This window comes from Larimichthys crocea, chromosome XXII (genome assembly GCF_000972845.2).
Source record: "Larimichthys crocea isolate SSNF chromosome XXII, L_crocea_2.0, whole genome shotgun sequence".
Lineage (NCBI taxonomy): Eukaryota > Metazoa > Chordata > Actinopteri > Sciaenidae > Larimichthys > Larimichthys crocea.
The window spans coordinates 20264969-20281782 of record NC_040032.1 but is presented as its reverse complement, the minus strand read 5'-3'; the positions used below and the strand labels follow the sequence as shown (position 1 = coordinate 20281782).

The 16814-nt window shown below is 40.5% G+C and overlaps 1 protein-coding gene across 3 annotated transcripts; it reads left to right on the top strand.

Annotated features, from left to right (window-relative positions):
• The first annotated feature begins 4896 nt into the window (after positions 1 to 4896).
• znf346 (zinc finger protein 346) lies at positions 4897 to 15712 on the top strand. Of its 3 annotated transcripts, none has more exons than XM_010730837.3 (7): positions 4897 to 4996; positions 6750 to 6853; positions 8748 to 8837; positions 9903 to 10050; positions 10231 to 10476; positions 10584 to 10683; positions 11234 to 15712. In XM_010730837.3, exons 1-7 carry the CDS (start codon positions 4939 to 4941, stop codon positions 11478 to 11480), a joined length of 993 nt encoding a protein of 330 aa, XP_010729139.1. In that variant the 5' UTR covers positions 4897 to 4938; the 3' UTR covers positions 11481 to 15712. The 3 variants fall into 3 exon arrangements, with proteins under 3 accessions (XP_010729139.1, XP_019121313.1, XP_010729138.1); XM_019265768.2 differs by having other exon boundaries at positions 9900 to 10050; positions 10234 to 10476; XM_010730836.3 differs by having other exon boundaries at positions 9900 to 10050.
• Positions 15713 to 16814: the final 1102 nt, after the last annotated feature.

Genomic DNA, 16814 nt, shown 5'->3' with positions numbered 1-16814 from the left:
ACCTCCACCTGGAGGAGAGGAGTAATGAGCAGCAGTCACAGCAGTCAATGAAGCAGCACACATTCAGTAAACTCACAGGTTTTTCTGTCAGTGATTCACTGAACTTCATCCAGAGGAGAAAATCTTGAAAACATGGACGTGTAAAAAAATAAATGATGTCTCATTGTCACACTGTCTCACAGCTAGTGTTCATGTTCTCAGTAACACCTGAGCTTTTCCTTGACAAGTGAAAATGTAAAAAAAAAAAAAGGTCACTAAAAGAATCATGAGTCTCTCATTTTACAAATACTTTTCAGGTCTGCACAAAGAAATAGAAATAAATTAGTGAGTCATTATAGGGTTCTTCTACTAAAATAATTATATTGGATCTGCTCTCTAAAATATTGTTTTCCTCATTTCAGCATGACTGCTATGACATCTTGAAGGAGTACAGCTTCTCCAGATGGGGACCATACTTGTCAAAAGGGAAGATGAATACAATTGATTTCTATTGATTTTTATATTGCATAAAACACATACAGTCAAGGTCAGATTAACTTGCTCGGAGTCAAAGAACGAGATTACTGCTGCCTCAATTGTCCACCTCCACTTCATTCATGCTTACTTGCTGCCTCTAGGTTCATATCAAGCACACAGCAGACCTTACATAGTAGCTTCATTGTTTTCCCTCGCATCAAGAACCCAACAAGGACTCCTGGATGAAAACATCTGGCTCCAGGTTTTCAGTCTGTCAGTTTGATTGTGGTCATTTCATTAAATGCTGAACCTGCAGGCAACCCACCTGCAGACTCTCCACCTCCACCTACGAGCCTCATTCTACAACCTGGAGGCCGCTTCCACCTTCAGACTCTGGCAAACAGCAGTAGCCACCAGTGTCAGCCAACAACCTGCAGATAACCACACCTAAATGTAAAAGCAGTTTCAGTGGTCAGATGACTAGAAAGGTGCAATATAAGTACAGTCCATTTACTATTTATCATTTTAGTGTATTAATTTAAGCAAAGCAAAGTGGAAATTAGCTGCTGGGCCTCCTATTAAGGCCTTGTTCCTTGTCCTTTCTGTGCAGCGTCTGCAGTATTCCTGTGCTAGAATACATCCTCAGGTTTTCTGTGTGATAATAATTATTTAATGCCAAAGACTGTGGCAAGCAGCTCAAGCCTGACCCTCCACCAACCAGCCTCTTCCACCAGCCTTCTGTCCACATCCACCTGCAGACTGTGGCAAGCAGTTCAAGCCTGACCCTCCACCAACCAGCCTCTTCCACCAGCCTTCTGTCCACATCCACCTGCAGACTGTGGCAAGCAGCTCAAGCCTGATCCTCCACCTGCCAGCCTCTTCCACCAGCCTGAAGCATGCCTCCACCTACTGCCTCTGGCAAGCAGCTTTGACTGACCCTCCACCTACTTGCCTCTGCCACCAGCCTTTAGGCCGCCTCCACCTGCAGACTGTGTTTTGTGTGTTGCTGGATGTGACCTCCAGTCTCCCTCTTACCTGACTGTCAGCTCACCACCTGCTGCTCATCATCCAGTCATCCTATATAGAAGGTGTTTGTGTATGCACTCCTATAGAAGGTGTTTGTGTATGCACTCCTATAGAAGGTGTTTGTGTTATGCACTCTTTTACTGTCCCCCATAAAACACCCCAAAGGCCAAAGGTGCCTGCTTAGGTGACAAGGGAGGGAGGACTCCCTCATGACAGAAGAGCACAAGAAGGCCAGCTTGTGGTCTTTTGTGAGTTATCTCTCCTGCGTTATGAGTCGGAAAAGCCCACACCTCAAGCAGCTTCAGAGGACAATCAGCTGGTTGTCTGTTTTTATGTTCTTAATTTCTTAATCTACTGCAACTGTGTGCACTTTTATACTTCTAATTGATCTTGTTATATATTTATTTATCTTTTACTTATTTTCTCTTTTAGTCCTTCTTGTTTTGATCAATATTCTTGTTGTTTGATTATTTTTCCACAACTTCTCCCTGAGTTAATTTCCAGAGTTATACTTATTTGCTCACACTTGTTTTAGCACTCTCTAAATTCCACTTAAGGTACAACAGATTTAATAAAACACTGATTTCCAAGTAAATATCTTGTTTTGCTTGATTTCATTTTCAAATCACTGGCCCAATTTATTTTTTATCATGAACAGTAGGTCAAATAAGACAAATACTTTTTTGTTCACACAACAGAATACCAGTCTTAATTTTAAAATTAGTTTTGCAGTGTAATAGTATATATTCCTCTTATTTGATATATTATAGTATTTCATATTTAAAATGGTGTAGATTTTAACCTGTCTTATATGTGACAACTGGTGCAGCAGTTCAATACCCAGGGAAAACAAAATTCAGTACCAAGGACAGCAGGCAAGAAAATGCTGCATTCTGATTGGCTGTCAGTGCATTACAGGTATCCACGGCAGCCTCACCTTTGTTAGGTGAATGTGATAACTACTACACTACGGAAACCGAAGATGTATCATCAACATACACGTACTCAAATAGGTACACATAGGTTGGAATAGCACACCTCTTTGTCGTTGGTCAGGAACAGGAGCCTCTGCACCATTAAGGTATTTGTCTCCACCTAGTGGCGAACTCAGATTTACCAAAAGCACCATGTAAGCAATCTGTGTGTGTGTGTGTGTGTGTGTGTGTGTGTGTGTGTGTATGTGTGGTATAGTATGTGTGCTTTTATTTTTCAGTCATTTGTCCTCATTTTTCTTTTTTTTTACTATATAAATTATATATATTATTTATGATATAATAATAATTAAGTATTTTGTCTTTTGTAAAGCAGTCTTAATTGTTGGTTTTGATGCTGGTGCTGGTAAACCAGAGCACCATACATACAGTAAACATACAAGTGAACACACAACGAAGTGAAGTCTAGACTCAAATCCTGCAGAGCTGCAGTAACATCGACTTTCCAAAAACAAACGCAACATGCTGAAACTTTGGAGTAGTATGGATTTTTGTTTACCATTTCTTATAGTGGGGTGGCCTACTGCAAAAATACCTAACTGAGTACATATGGGTGGTGAATTAAACAGTCCTTTAAGGACACTTCTTTGGAGACAATCAGGTTGTGTTTTAAGGCCTGGACAACAGCTTTGTGGAAAGCTGGATCGATCTGTGGAACAATCTCCATATAATGAAGCCAGGGTGCGTGTAGGCTCTGCAGGACAAAGCAGGGAAGCTACCGTGTCTCCAAATCCAAAGTGGACAGATTTTTGGCCAGTCAAGTCTTAAAGTTTTTTCCTATCTGTCTCATCACAACTCTGTCTCTCCTCTGGAACTTTCTATACTTTCTCTGAAGAACCAGCAGGTAGAGATGTGCCTGGTTGCAACACAGCTCCCACTGAAAGTTTACTGCTAAATTTGCAACTGGAAACAAGTCACTATATTCATAAAGTGTTCATATCTGTCATTTGCATCCTTCTGAGCAGAACTCTGCATCTCTTCTGGATTTTTTTTGGTTTGCTGTCGGACGATGCAGCATCAGCACACGGGGAGGAGCTGGATTGCTATACAGCAGCCTCCAAAAGTGCAACACCAGCTCTGCTGCTAGGAGCCAAGCCAAGAGACACAGCACTTTGACTGATCCTTCGTCCAGCTGTGCCTTGTTCTCTATGCTGACTCTCCGGGCTGATGCATGTATTGCAGCAATCTGGCGATATGAGTCACCATGCCATCAAGAACTGCGCCCACAGCTATAAAGAGATTTCTCCCTTGCCTCTTTTCCAAACAACTCAATAAGTTGTATTGCCTCAGTCAAACTTCTTGCTTGGATTAGATTAGATTAGATTAGATTAGATTATACTTTATTTATTCCACAATGGGGAAATTTACTTGTTACAGCAGCAAAGTGTGATATACACTACTAGAATCACCACTAGAAGTATCTTATCATCTACACAATATATAAAAAAGCAAACTAGCAACAGACAATGTGCAAAACGTACTGAAGGTAAAAGTGGCATGTTATAAAAACAATATTGTAATGTAAAGTGACCATTGATAAAAATAATATTGCAGTTAAAGTGACCATTGATATAAATAATATTGCTGTTAAATTTGCTGTCCAGAATGCCATCATAGGCCCAAAAGTCTCCATGGTAACTAGTTACTAATTAAAAATACCCAGGCAAGACAGTCCAGAGTGATAGGTAAACCATGTCGGCTGCCACCATATGCTTCTGCTCTGCAATGAACATTTTCAATACATTTTTTTATTATTGTGTTGTGTATTTTTCTTATTGCTGTTGTTGTTGCTGTGTAAAAGGAGTTGTGCAAAATAAAAATGCCATTGCTGTATAAACCATGTGCTTTTACTTGCAAACGCCAACAAATCTCTTGAATCTTGATACCATTACTGTCTTAATATCTCACTTGTTTTTTACTTGTCTATAAACCTCATTATTTAGTTTATTATCATTCACAACAGATGTTAATAAGATCCATCTAAAGTTAACGTGTCACACTAACATTAAAAAATAATGATGCCGGCTTTAATTGTTTTGATGGTTAAAGAAGTGAGACTGTGCGTGTGTGTGTGTGTGTGCGTGTGTGTGTGTGTGTGTGTGTCTGCGTGTGTGTGTGTGTGTGTGTGTGTGTGTGTGTTTGCACCTTTACATCTTTCTGTTTCTAAATGTGACCCCTGTTACAGCTCAGATTACTGGTAACATGAGGTAAGAACCCAACAGACACAAGTGGTGCAGTCTAAATGTAGACATGGCAAATATGTATACAAGTGCACAACATGCGGATCTAATACAAACATGACCAGACAGTGCTGTAGTTAGACCTGCACGACAAAACCAGACTAGTCCACTCAAAGATCGTGTGTGCTGGTACAAACACTCGGAGAGTGAGACCTCTTTAATGCCCCACTGTCTGCCTGCCAGTCGCGCATGCGCATTAGAGCGCCGCTGCTGTAATAGAAATCATGGCCGTTGCGATGCAGACGGAGGATTTTCCGTACTTACCTTCGGGGCCGGCGGAGGGTATGACCTGTTTCTTTACTAACTTAACGTTGATTTGAACAGAGCAGCGCTCCGGTGCGCTCGGACGTGGCTAACTGGGCTTAAAAACGTGACTGTTGCCGCGAAAGCTAACGTTAGCCGGCGCTGAGCAGGGTTTCGCTAAACTATGCTAAGCTACGGCTAGCCGCTGTAGCTGCTTGAGGCTCCAAGGTCGATGAGAGCATGTCTGCATCCGATGCTGCTCCTCAATGATCGCGGACCGACTCCTGCCCGTGGACGAGTGGAGACTGAAGGGAGGGCATCTTTAGGTTTGCTTCATGCAGACATGCACGTTTTTTGTTGTTGTTTTTTTTTTACATAAAGGCCAGATGCTGCGTTCACACTGGTCCTGCTCGTGTGGTCACGCTGCATGCAACGACACATGCTGCTTTTGAACTTTTGAGTGGACAGCACCGTGGCTAAAGTTTGTATGAATGGTCATGTTATGAAACAGTCTGTCATCGGTGCTTGTCTGAGTGTGGTTTGTTTGCATACTTCAGACACATCTATGAAGCTCCCATCCCGCATCAGTGAAGTGAAGCTGTCAGAAATATGTTATTATAGCAGATGTTATCGTGATATTACGCAGCTAGTTTATGACACTGCTGCCAGGTAGATAAGAGGGAAGGATAGTGGCTGTTGGCTGTCACACATGCATCGTCTATGAGTCATCCCCAAATCACTGATGTAAAATGTAAACAGTTGTATCTACAGATGTGGAAAGGTTTCCAGATGTGATTATGTTTGTCATTTGTATTTGTCTGACGTTATGAAACAAGCACAAAAAACAGCAGGTGTGTTGACCAAAGTGCTTCACAGAGAACAAGATGAGATGTGTCGGGAACCTACTGACTCAGAAGTGCATCGTTGATGCAGATGGTGTGAGATCAGAGATTACTTTTTTTGAAATCATAACTTTTTTTTTCTTTTTTTTTAACAACCACTCACACACCAGGTGCTAAATATCTAACGCTCTGCCTGTAAGGTGCTGTCATGTCTGAACATTTATGTAACAAGACACCTGTGTCTAAATGACAAAAAAAAAAAAGCCCTGAAACATGATGCTACACAGTCCATGGCTAAAAAATGGCGAATTAAATCATTCTCATCCAAACCAACGCTGTAAAACACATTGTGACATGTCGTGTTATTACAGTGTCACATCTGATCAAATTGAATCCCCTGACTTCATACTTACATTTGGTGTTTTTCCAAAGTGACTTACAAAAAAAGAGGGGTAAAAATCAAGGTACAGAACAGTTTTAATACTCGGTTTAATCATATCTGTGTAATATATCACCAGTTATTTTTGTCGCTTGTCTTTGAGTTGACGCATTGAGGTGAATTCCTTTTCCAGATTGTTTGAGCCAAGAAAAATGGCTCAGACTTGGGCCTAAAATACACTTCTGTCTCCGAGTATGGCGTGCACAGATCTCTGCATAGCTGCTGCTTGCGAACATGTCAACAAGGTTGGAGGTCTCTTTATATTTTCCAGGCAGGAGTTATTCACAACGAGAGAAAGAAAGCAATTTAAACAGGGCTTGTTTTCAAAAACTCTATGAAATCAGTTTAATACAGTCGGACGCTGCTGAGCTGTCTAAATGTAAAGTATCTTGATTGTATTATTGTTTGAACTTTTGCCACAGATATTTTACGTCGTGTTCTAATTACGTTTTCCCAGAAGATGTAACCTGATTTCAAATCTCCCGTTTCTCTCTCTCCTCCTTCCCTGCAGTAAACAAGATGATAAAGGAGCACGGCGACCTGTTTTCTGACTCCCAGTGTAAAGTCTGCAGTGCTGTCCTAATTTCGGAGTCTCAGAAGTTGACTCATTATCAGGTCAGTGAGTCTGCCACCGCTGTTTCAGTGTCAGGGGACTTATTTCTGACGGTGCTTCTATACTCAGTGGTATAGAGGGAAGCTGCACATTTATTACCTAGAGGGCATGATTATTTAATGTGCTCTACATTACATTAATGGTTTTGTTATTACTATAATGGCACGCTCACTTTAAGCTGTCAAAGTAAGTAGTATTTATGAGTTATTATAATCAAAGGGATTCTGTTACAAAAATTAGGATTATACTGGGGTTCAGATGTTTTAATTCATATAGTGTATGTGTGTGTGTATCCTGTCTTTTGCATGTCTCGTGCAATTCCCTTATTTGGCCTGTGTTTTACTGAGGTTGGCAGGGAGAGATAATTATAAATCAATAGTACAAGGACAGGAGAGACAGGTTAGGGAAGTATCATTTGGATAAGGAACATCCTGTTCATTACTGAGCAGAAAACCAAAAAAGGACGTTTTATTATTTGGATCAGCAGGGAGGTGTCCGAGACAGCCCATTAAAAAAAATATGTATAAGAACCAACTGTTAGAGCTCCTCAGGGAGCCTTTTCTCTGTAACCCCTTTTTGTGTGTTGCACTGTTAAACGCTCCTTCTTGTACAAGAATAATAAATTCAACTTAAACTTTGATACTTTGAATCCAGTCTTCCTTATTAAAGGGTTTTTCTTAAAAAATTCCCATAACAGATTCTTTATTCTCAAGTTGTCTGACTACAAAAGCGGAAAGCAGAGAGAGGAAAGCACAAGGGGACAGAAACAGAGTTTTAAGCAGCGGCGACTCAGCAGACTTTTGGCCACAGTGCTAATCACAGTTTGGCTGTGATGTACATTTTTTGTTTTTAGCTGACTGTTTTCCTATTGATCAGGCATTTCAGTGTGGACTGAGGCCTTTGTGAACAAGACCTGGAAATGATAGCGTAGACAAAATATTTTACATGTAAACAGCTTTTTAAAAATTTGCTGATTTTATATATTTATTAGTGCTGATATGATACCTGAGTGTTGATGCTGGTACCAAGAGATATTTGGTGTGAAATGTTAAAAGGAAACATAAAATTCCCATCACAAGTTAGAAGGATGTGATGCCTTTAAAATGTATTTTCTCTGTAGTCACAGAAAACATGAAGGTATTTGATTTCTAACAGTATATTTGACATTTATCCTTGATGTAGTATAATATAACTAGTACCTAGATGACGTAAACTATAATGTTACAGAAATAATCAGATTACATATATCTCAAACACAGCTCACAAAGGATTTTTATTTGATTCAGCGTAAACAAAAGCCTGAAGTTTGCAAGGAAGGTTCACTGCCAAGCATCATTATTTATAACCTACATCACAGGTGGAGGTTCACCCATTGTGGAGTGGCTGTTGGGCCTCTCACTGGGTCACCCAGAATTACCTACTACTGGCCATTTGTTCTGTCTTAATAAGGGACATCTCTGGAGACTGTCTTCAAACAGAGCTCCAACAGTCAACATCATGCCACCACACACAAATGTTAATTTCGTCATATTTCATGATATCATTCAACAAGAATAGAAGATATTAACAGAAGATATAATGTTATTATTGTATACATAACCATATAGAAGTCTAGCAGCTTTACACCACAGCTGCTGTACGCAGAAGGGATTATACATGAATACATGTTCAGCCATAATGAAGGTGTGTTTTCTTAGAATACCAAATGTATTGTCCTCTAGCCAAAGTCTTTCAAAAGCAACAGAGCAGCCACCAGAATGCAGAAGCTGCTTCTTATGTCTAACCAGTCATCACACAAATAAACTTTTCTTCTGTACTTGTGAAAATAAGTTTACCACAGTGGATTTGGGGTGTTATGTATACACTTGTAATAAACACTTGTGCTTGTCTTTGCAGAGCAAGAAACATGCCAACAAAGTGCGACGTTATCTTTCCATCCAAAGTGAGAAGGAGCCAGCGCTCAAAAAGTTAAAGTCATCGCCATCTGTGAGTAAAAAGTTCTCAGTTTTTGCAGTTAATGTCAGCCAAACCCAGACAGCTTACTTACAAACCACTCACTCAAACCAACATTTGGTATTTTGTTATCACAAACTGAAAACGACGGCGCTTTAAAAAAAAAAAAAAAACACAACATTTTTGACCTCGGGCACGCTGAGCAGTTGCATCTCCTACTGCTTTTTGCACCACATTCGCCTTCACCCCCACAGGATCTCCTGCCATAACTGCTCGCTCCTGTGCTCAGTTTATACCAGTCCCACTCACCAGGCTGCAATGGACCGCCAGTGATGTTTTTTTTTGTTTTTTTTAAATCAAGAAGTTCAAACTAACATGTAATTAATGCAAACTCAACCCACATAGCCTCATATCTGAAGTACACTGTAGCTGTGCTCACAGCTGATTCCACCACCCATTCATTTCCATGGGGAACGGGACCAGTCAGATCAAGTAAGACTGAACTCTGCCATGTGAAATCGCTCATTATATAAGCAGCGGAGAAGGAGCGATGGTGCTAAAACACCTTTTAAATAAAACAATGTATAAATGTACTTAAATGAACTTCATCTCAGAGCCAAAGTCTATTTGTTTTGCATCCAAATTGTCGTGAGGTTCATGCTTTTATTAGGCAGTGTAACTGCACAGTAGTCCTGCCCCTTCAGCATCGCGTGTGTGTGTGTGTGTGTACAGAACTTGATTAAAAATGAATAGATCCCACTTGAGGTGACTTTAAGCTCAGCAAGAAAAGCCGCTGTCCCAAATGCAAATCGAGCATTCTGCATCTTGCTCTCTGGGCCTTTGATTCCAGACTTAAACTCCCAAGAGCGTTCAAACTTTGCATAGTCTGTATTGAGGAAAGCCAGCTGTTTCAGCAAACAGGGGAATGGACTGTTAATCTGTAAAATGTCAGAGAAAAGCCAGCTTTAGGCTTTTAATTTGAGGAATTTAGAAACACAGAGGAACAGTAATGACGTACAGTTCATCCTTTTTTAATGAGACAAATGACGCCCCTTGTAGCCGTAAATGATTAATGTCGCTGTGTGTCTTTGTTAGCAGGACTGTAACAATGGAGACACTGACCGGTCGAAGGTGTGTCATGTATGTAACATGACCTTCTCCTCTGCTGTGGTGGCTGAGTCTCACTATCAGGGCAAAGTTCATGCCAAGAACCTGAGGCTGAAAACCGTCGGTCCTCTGACCCCAGGTATGAATGTTTTTTACCTTTTTAATGACTTTACTTTCTTTTTCTTTTCTAATGTTGCGTATTGCTTACATCTTATGTAAATGCATTATTTAGATGTTTTTGTTGGTATGTTTTTTATTTTTTTCATAACTGGTTCTTAACAACATTTCTATAATTGCTGTTATTGCATCTCCTCTTCAGCAGTAGCCTCCCCAACACCACCACCAGCTCAGCCGAAGAAGAAACCTGTAGACGATTCGAGCAGTGCGCCAGCCGCGGGCGGCGGCGGTGGCGGCAATAACAGCAACCCGGACCGATTCTGTTCAGTCTGCCAGGCCTCCTTCAACAACCCGCTCATGGCCCAGCAGCACTACGTGGGCAAGAAGCATAGAAAACAGATGACCAAGCTGAAACTGATGGAGACGTACGGCCCTTCCACAGCACCAGGTCGTAACACATAACCAGTCAGTCACATAGTTGTGTTCACCCTACTCAAAGATGTCACTCCTTAAGATAAAAAAACTAAACAACTAATCTCTTCTGTGTGTCTACAGCTTCCACACTAAAGGGCTACCCATGCACGATCTGCAACATTGAATTAAATTCTGTGGAGCAGTACCAGTCTCATATTAGTGGTGCCAAACATAAGAACCAGTAAGTACATGCATCTTATAGGCTGTATTCAGGCCCTGTGGTGAAAACACAGGTTTCAACAATTACTTGAGTGAGGGTTAGTGCGTATTAGCTGCAGTAGTGTGAGCCACTGGCCTGACGTCACACTGCATCAGGCAATCAGAAGATCAGACTGGTCAAACCTTCACAGTTGGCCTGAAAGTCACTGAAACTGAGGCTATCCATGTGGAGTTTATGGACTAAACTACGATACTCTATCTATTGTGTTCTGACTTTGTTTACTTCATGTACCAGCTTCTAAATCTGTGTCTGACACAAAATAGAGACACAAAGAGGTTTCTTTTGGTTTGTGTCTGATGGTTTGAGAGGGAGAGAGAGCAAGCATCGGTATAGCAACATAGACAGTGAATGAGAGTTTCGAGAAAGTCATTAAATCAGGGAAATAAAAAGTTATTTTCTGATAGTTTCATTTCAGTAGTGTGGAAAACAAATTTCTATCTGCAGAAAAACAAATGTCTCAAAATGATCTTAAAATGTTTTTTTCTTTGTTTTTCCAATTAAAATTTTCTAGAGTGAAGAAATCCGGCTTGAACACTACAGAGAACCAAGAAGCAGCAGAACAATCGTTCGGTGGCGACAACCAGCACACTGCCCCGGACAACCAGTACACCCCCGCGGATGACCTGTACGCCCCCGTAGACGACCAGTACGCTCCCGTGGATGACCAGTTTGGCACCGCAGAAGACCAGTACACAACTGGAGATAACCAGTACGCTCCCGAGGACACAGAGTACTCAGAGGAGTACCAGTTTACTTGAGGTTGGGCTGGGACGGACTGCAGAGGATTCAGTCAGGACACACAACAACCAGCCCCCCTTTAACACATTAACATCAACCTCCATGGACCTTCAGCTCCTGCCAGAGTCTCTTCTCAGTAGCTTTGCCCCTGGAACAGTCCTCTAAATCACAGGTTTGGACCCTGGAATATCCCAACATGTTGTTTTATCATTTTGGATTCCCGACTGAAAAGGTTAAAGGACGTGTGTTTGTTTTGTTTCTCCTCTAAAGAAAGAAGCTTCAGCTGTCACTTGTACCCACAATCACGATAAATCATAAAGAATGTCTTCGAGGGTTCAGCTGGTTTCTACTTTAGTTGCAAACGTGTGTACTGACTAAAACCATTCTCTGTATCAGTGTATACAGTGAGGAGAACAAGTATTTGATACACTGCTGATTTCGCAGGTTTTCCCACTTGCAAAGTATGTAGAAGTCTGTAATTTCTATCATAGGTACTCTTCGACTGTGATTGACAGAATCTAAAACAAATATCCAGAAAATCCCAGTGTATGATTTTTAAGTAATTAATTTGCATTTTATTGCATGACATAAGTATTTGATACATCAGAAAAACAGAACTTAAACCTTGGTACAGAAACCTTAGTTTGCAATTACAGAGGTCAGATGTTTCCTGTAGTTCTTGACCAGGTTTGCACACACTGCAGCAGGGATTTTGGCCCACTCCTCCATACAGATCTTCTCCAGATCCTTCAGGTTTTGTGGCTGTCGCTAGGCGACACGGACTTTCAGCTCCCTCCAGAGATTTTCTATTGGGTTCAGGTCTGGAGACTGGCTAGGCCACTCCAGGACCTTGAGATGCTTCTTACGGGGCCACTCCTTAGTTGCCCTGGCTGTGTGTTTTGCTGGAAGACCCAGCCAGGACCCATCTTCGATGCTCATGCTGAGGGAAGGAGGTTGTTGGCCAAGATCTCGCGATACATGGCCCCATCCATCCTCCCCTCAATACGGTGCAGTCATCCTGTCCCCTTTGCAGAAAAGCATCTCCAAAGCATGATGTTTCCACCTCCATGCTTCATGGTTGGGATGGTGTTCTTGGGGTTGTACTCATCCTTCTTCTTCCTCCAAACATGGTGAGTGGAGTTTAGACCAAAAAGCTCTATTTTTGGCTCATCAGACCACATGACCTTCTCCCATTTCTCCTCTGTGTCATCCAGACGGTCATTGGCAAACTTCAGACGGACCTTGACATGCACTGGCTTGAGTAGGGGGACCTTGCGTGCGCTGCAGGATTTTAATCCATGACGGTGTAGTGTGTTACTAATGTTTTCTTTTGAGACTGTGGTTCCAGCTCTCTTCAGGTCATTGACCAGGTCCTGCCGTGTAGTTCTGGGCTGATCCCTCACCTTCCTCATGATCATTGATGCCCCACAAGGTGAGATCTTGCATGGAGCCCCAGACCGAGGGAGATTGACCGTCATCTTGAACTTCTTCCATTTTCTAATAATTGCGCCAACAGTTGTTGCCTTCTCACCAAGCTGCTTGCCTATTGTCCTGTAGCCCATCCCAGCCTTGTGCAGTTCTACAATTTTATACCTGATGTCCTTACACAGCTCTCTGGGCTTGGCCATTTTGAGAGAGAGGTGAGATGTTGTAGTTTGTTTGGACAGGTGTCTTTTATACAGGTAACAAGTCCAAACCGGTGCAGTTAATACAGGTAATGAGTGGAGAACAGGAGGGCTTCTTAAAGAAGAACCAACAGGTCTGTGAGGGCTAGAATTCTTACTGGTTGGTAAGTGATCAAATACTTATGTCATGCAATAAAATGCAAATTAATTACTTAAAAATCATACACTGTGATGTTATGGATATTTACTTGTTCTCCCCACTGTATTAGGGCTGGGTCTCATGTTAAGTTTGTCAATACTGGTGCTGATATGATCAGTACTTTACTTTAGGAACATAAAACTTTTGTTGAAGCTAAAGTTAAAATATTAAATGTTGTCTGTACAAAAGGAGTGATTAAGGTAAATGCTAAATGTAGGAAAATGTAAAATAAAACGGATCAGACCAGACATTGTATGCTGGCTTTCAGTACTTGTGCTACCAAAAAAGTATCAATATCGAAACCCAGCCTTAGTGTGCATACTAGGAATGTCTGATACACTACTTATGTTTACTTTATGTGTTTGACATGTTGAAATAACAGCTGCTGCTAAATTTGACACTTCTTTATTTGTCAAGAGGTACATCATCCAAATATTGACGGCCCCAGTGCAAACCTGTTTTATTTAGAAACTTAAATTATTGCTATAATTTGAATGAAAGTTTAACTGGAGGATGTGACACCAGGAAGTGATGAGACTTGAGATGATCGTCAGATGTTATCGCCCGCTCTACTCGCACAGTGGCTGTTCTCTGCTTACGAATGAGATCATACACCTGCTGCCTGAGAGCACTTCAACCAGACAACAGATAGGTTTAATTCTGGCCCAGTTATCAAGTTACTCATATTTGAATGTTAATTAGTGACAGCTGATACGATGTTTGTGAAGCAGTGGAAGTGACAGTCCGTGCCAGATGAAAACGAGACACTGCTACTGGAATGTTTTGGGCAACGAGAAAAAGAGGGCATGTTACGGATTTGTTGCCGTTATTTTATTAACCTCAGAGTCTGCCAGTCGGGTCCAGTGGGGTATTTTAATTGTCAAGCCGCTAACATCTAATCAGTACTAACATCTTGTATCAGCGTCACATATAGCCAATGAAAAGCAATGCTGCTTTCCAGTCTATGTTTTAGTTCTTTGGTTGAATATAATTGGTTTGAGTCTACAGTGAATGTATTTATTGAAACATGTCCTCATCTTTTTTTTTTAAATTGTTTCCAAACCCGTTGTATGAAGATGCAGACATCGGAAAAAAGAAATGAAATCAAGCTTTTGCTTGCTCAGATCAGTCACTGTATCCAGATGTGATAACTGTCCAGACAGATGGAAGAAAAACTGAGGCTTTCTGTCTTGATGCTAGTCTGTGAAAAAAAAAAAATATATATATATATAAATATATATTAGAAGAATTTTATGAGAACTTGGATTGCAGTTTTACTTGTCTTTCTTTGATCCGGTTTTGAATCGATGCCAAAATATCTTCACAAAGTTTTTTTGTTGTTTTTCACTGAAATGTTGCTTCTGTGTATGTCATACAGTACCAGATGATGAATTCACAAGATTTAGTTTTTTATTTTACTTAACAAAGCTGATATTTATGTTCATATGGCCCAGAATTTGTCTCAGCTACGGTTTTTACTATAAAAAAAAACACAACCTAATGTTTCAGTGATAGCGTTTTATTCCTGTTTACTGTAAGCCTATAGGTTGCATTTCAAAGGAGTACATTGTTTTTCTACAGGACACCATGATACTATTTTGTCATTAGGAATGTGTACAGGAGGCTCATCATTTGATGAAAACTGCAGATGATGGAGGTTATTGTGATTTCAGAGAGCCTAAATTAGACCCTCCACTACTTCAGAAAACACCAGAATCTGTCAACAATAAGCATTTTGTAGAAGTTGATGTCATTTTATAAACATACGTTACTCTTCAGTTTTCAGGAGTCTGGACAGTGTTAATTACAAAATGGAGAGATAAAAGGGATCATGATAAAATGCGAATAATATCCTCATTTCAAATGCAGTTGGTCTACTACAGCTGTAAGTTCATGAAAGTATAAGCTTTTTTTGTACTGTTGAGTTTTATGCTTGGTTTATTGAAGGGTGAAAGATTTTTAAATACTTTCCCTCCGAGTTGTTCAAAATGGGGCTTTATAAACTCTAGAAGAGACTTATGGATGCTCTGTAATTACTGTTCATAGCAGAGATTACAATATTTACCGCAGAGATTTTCAAGAGTGATGTCAAATTAGAAAGTGATGTCAATATTAGAATAAAAACACTTTTTTTTAGTCCATTTGTCCTCAAGAGGATTGGTTGAATATTTTAGTACTGAATGTCTTCAACCTTCTGGTAGAGAAGATTTGTTTTGTTTTGTTTTTTGGGATGTAATTTATACAAAGAGGGCTCATACATGTTGTATAGTACATTGTGTATAAAAGACAAATGGCCTTTTTGTTCTCACCCTCATCGTTTGCGTGCTAGATGTTTTGTGATTAAGAGTTACTTTCAATATGAGTTGTGTATACCTGAGGGGAAAAATGCCGCAAAGGTGTGCATTAAGTAAAGAAATGTTTTAAGAGAGTTTGTTTGTTTGTTTGTTTTTCCTTCAACACAACACTTTTGGTGGACCGTGACTCACCGACTTGATTTGATTGCTATCAACGTAAATGTCAACCGATAAGCAAAAGAAATTGGTGTCCAAAAATACCAACAATATGTTTGAGGTAGTTTAGAAACATTGATGCTTTTAAATTTACCGTTTGTCCAACTGACAGCATTGTTTATTGCTGTTGAACTCTGCAGAACTCTAAACTGCCTCAAGTAGCCAAGCCGGCACTGTTCGTGATCTGGGTTTTCAAGTCTCCCTGACACTCATCTCTTTTAAACCTTTAATTTAGTCTTTGTTCACAATTAAACATTTACATGATTCAGGCTTAAATATCTGAGTGTAATTAATCTAGGGTTTAGCCACACATCCTGTGTTTGGTGCAGGATCTATTTTTCATGGTTTGACCTCAAGTCATCAATGAGCCACCAATGGGATGAACAACCACTGTGAACCTGGCGCTATCGCCCATCGTGGTCTTCCAGGCCTTAGCAGGACTGTGGAGAGAGCAGACTAATGATCATCTTTTTGGAATGAGATGGTCAACAAGCAAATGAACTGAAAAGACAAAACAGTCAAACAAAGCCTGATCTCTGAAGAGAAGACATCTCTGTGAGCTGATATCACTCAGACCACATGGTGGTGCCCTTACTCTTTGCTAGTCCTAGACCTCAACAGGACTTTCTGGTCCCAGCACATTAAGAAGGACTTCATAGTTCAGGCTCAAGTGACCTTTCTTCATATGAGTCAACAATGAGCTCAGCAGACAGACATTTTTCTTTTTTATTACATTCATTTGTATCCTGAAGATACCTGTGGGATCAAAGACCCTGTGAAGGTCTGGTATATTCAGGTACATATGAGGTCAGGTTTGCCTTGATTGACAGATCAACTTATCCAATTCAATCCAATCCAAAAGAAAATAGAGGAACTTCTCACAATTTGGGGAAAATAATGTAGACAAAGACAGCTCCAGAAAAATCTTGGAGTATTAATTTTTGGAGAAAACATTTAGCTTTCCCTTAATGAAGTGTTCTTGGCAGTGGTTTTCCCAAGTCACGTTGGAGGACATATTGC

What these genes read in the sequence shown, in the direction of transcription:
- znf346 (XM_010730836.3), top strand. Translation starts at nt 4,939, where the DNA reads ATGGCCGTTGCGATGCAGACGGAGGATTTTCCGTACTTACCTTCGGGG. An exon ending in ACCTTCGGGGCCGGCGGAGG is followed by an intron (nt 4,997 to 6,749) that starts GTATGACCTGTT and finishes CCTTCCCTGCAG; the next exon opens with TAAACAAGATGATAAAGGAG. An exon ending in AGTTAAAGTCATCGCCATCT is followed by an intron (nt 8,838 to 9,899) that starts GTGAGTAAAAAG and finishes TGTCTTTGTTAG; the next exon opens with CAGGACTGTAACAATGGAGA.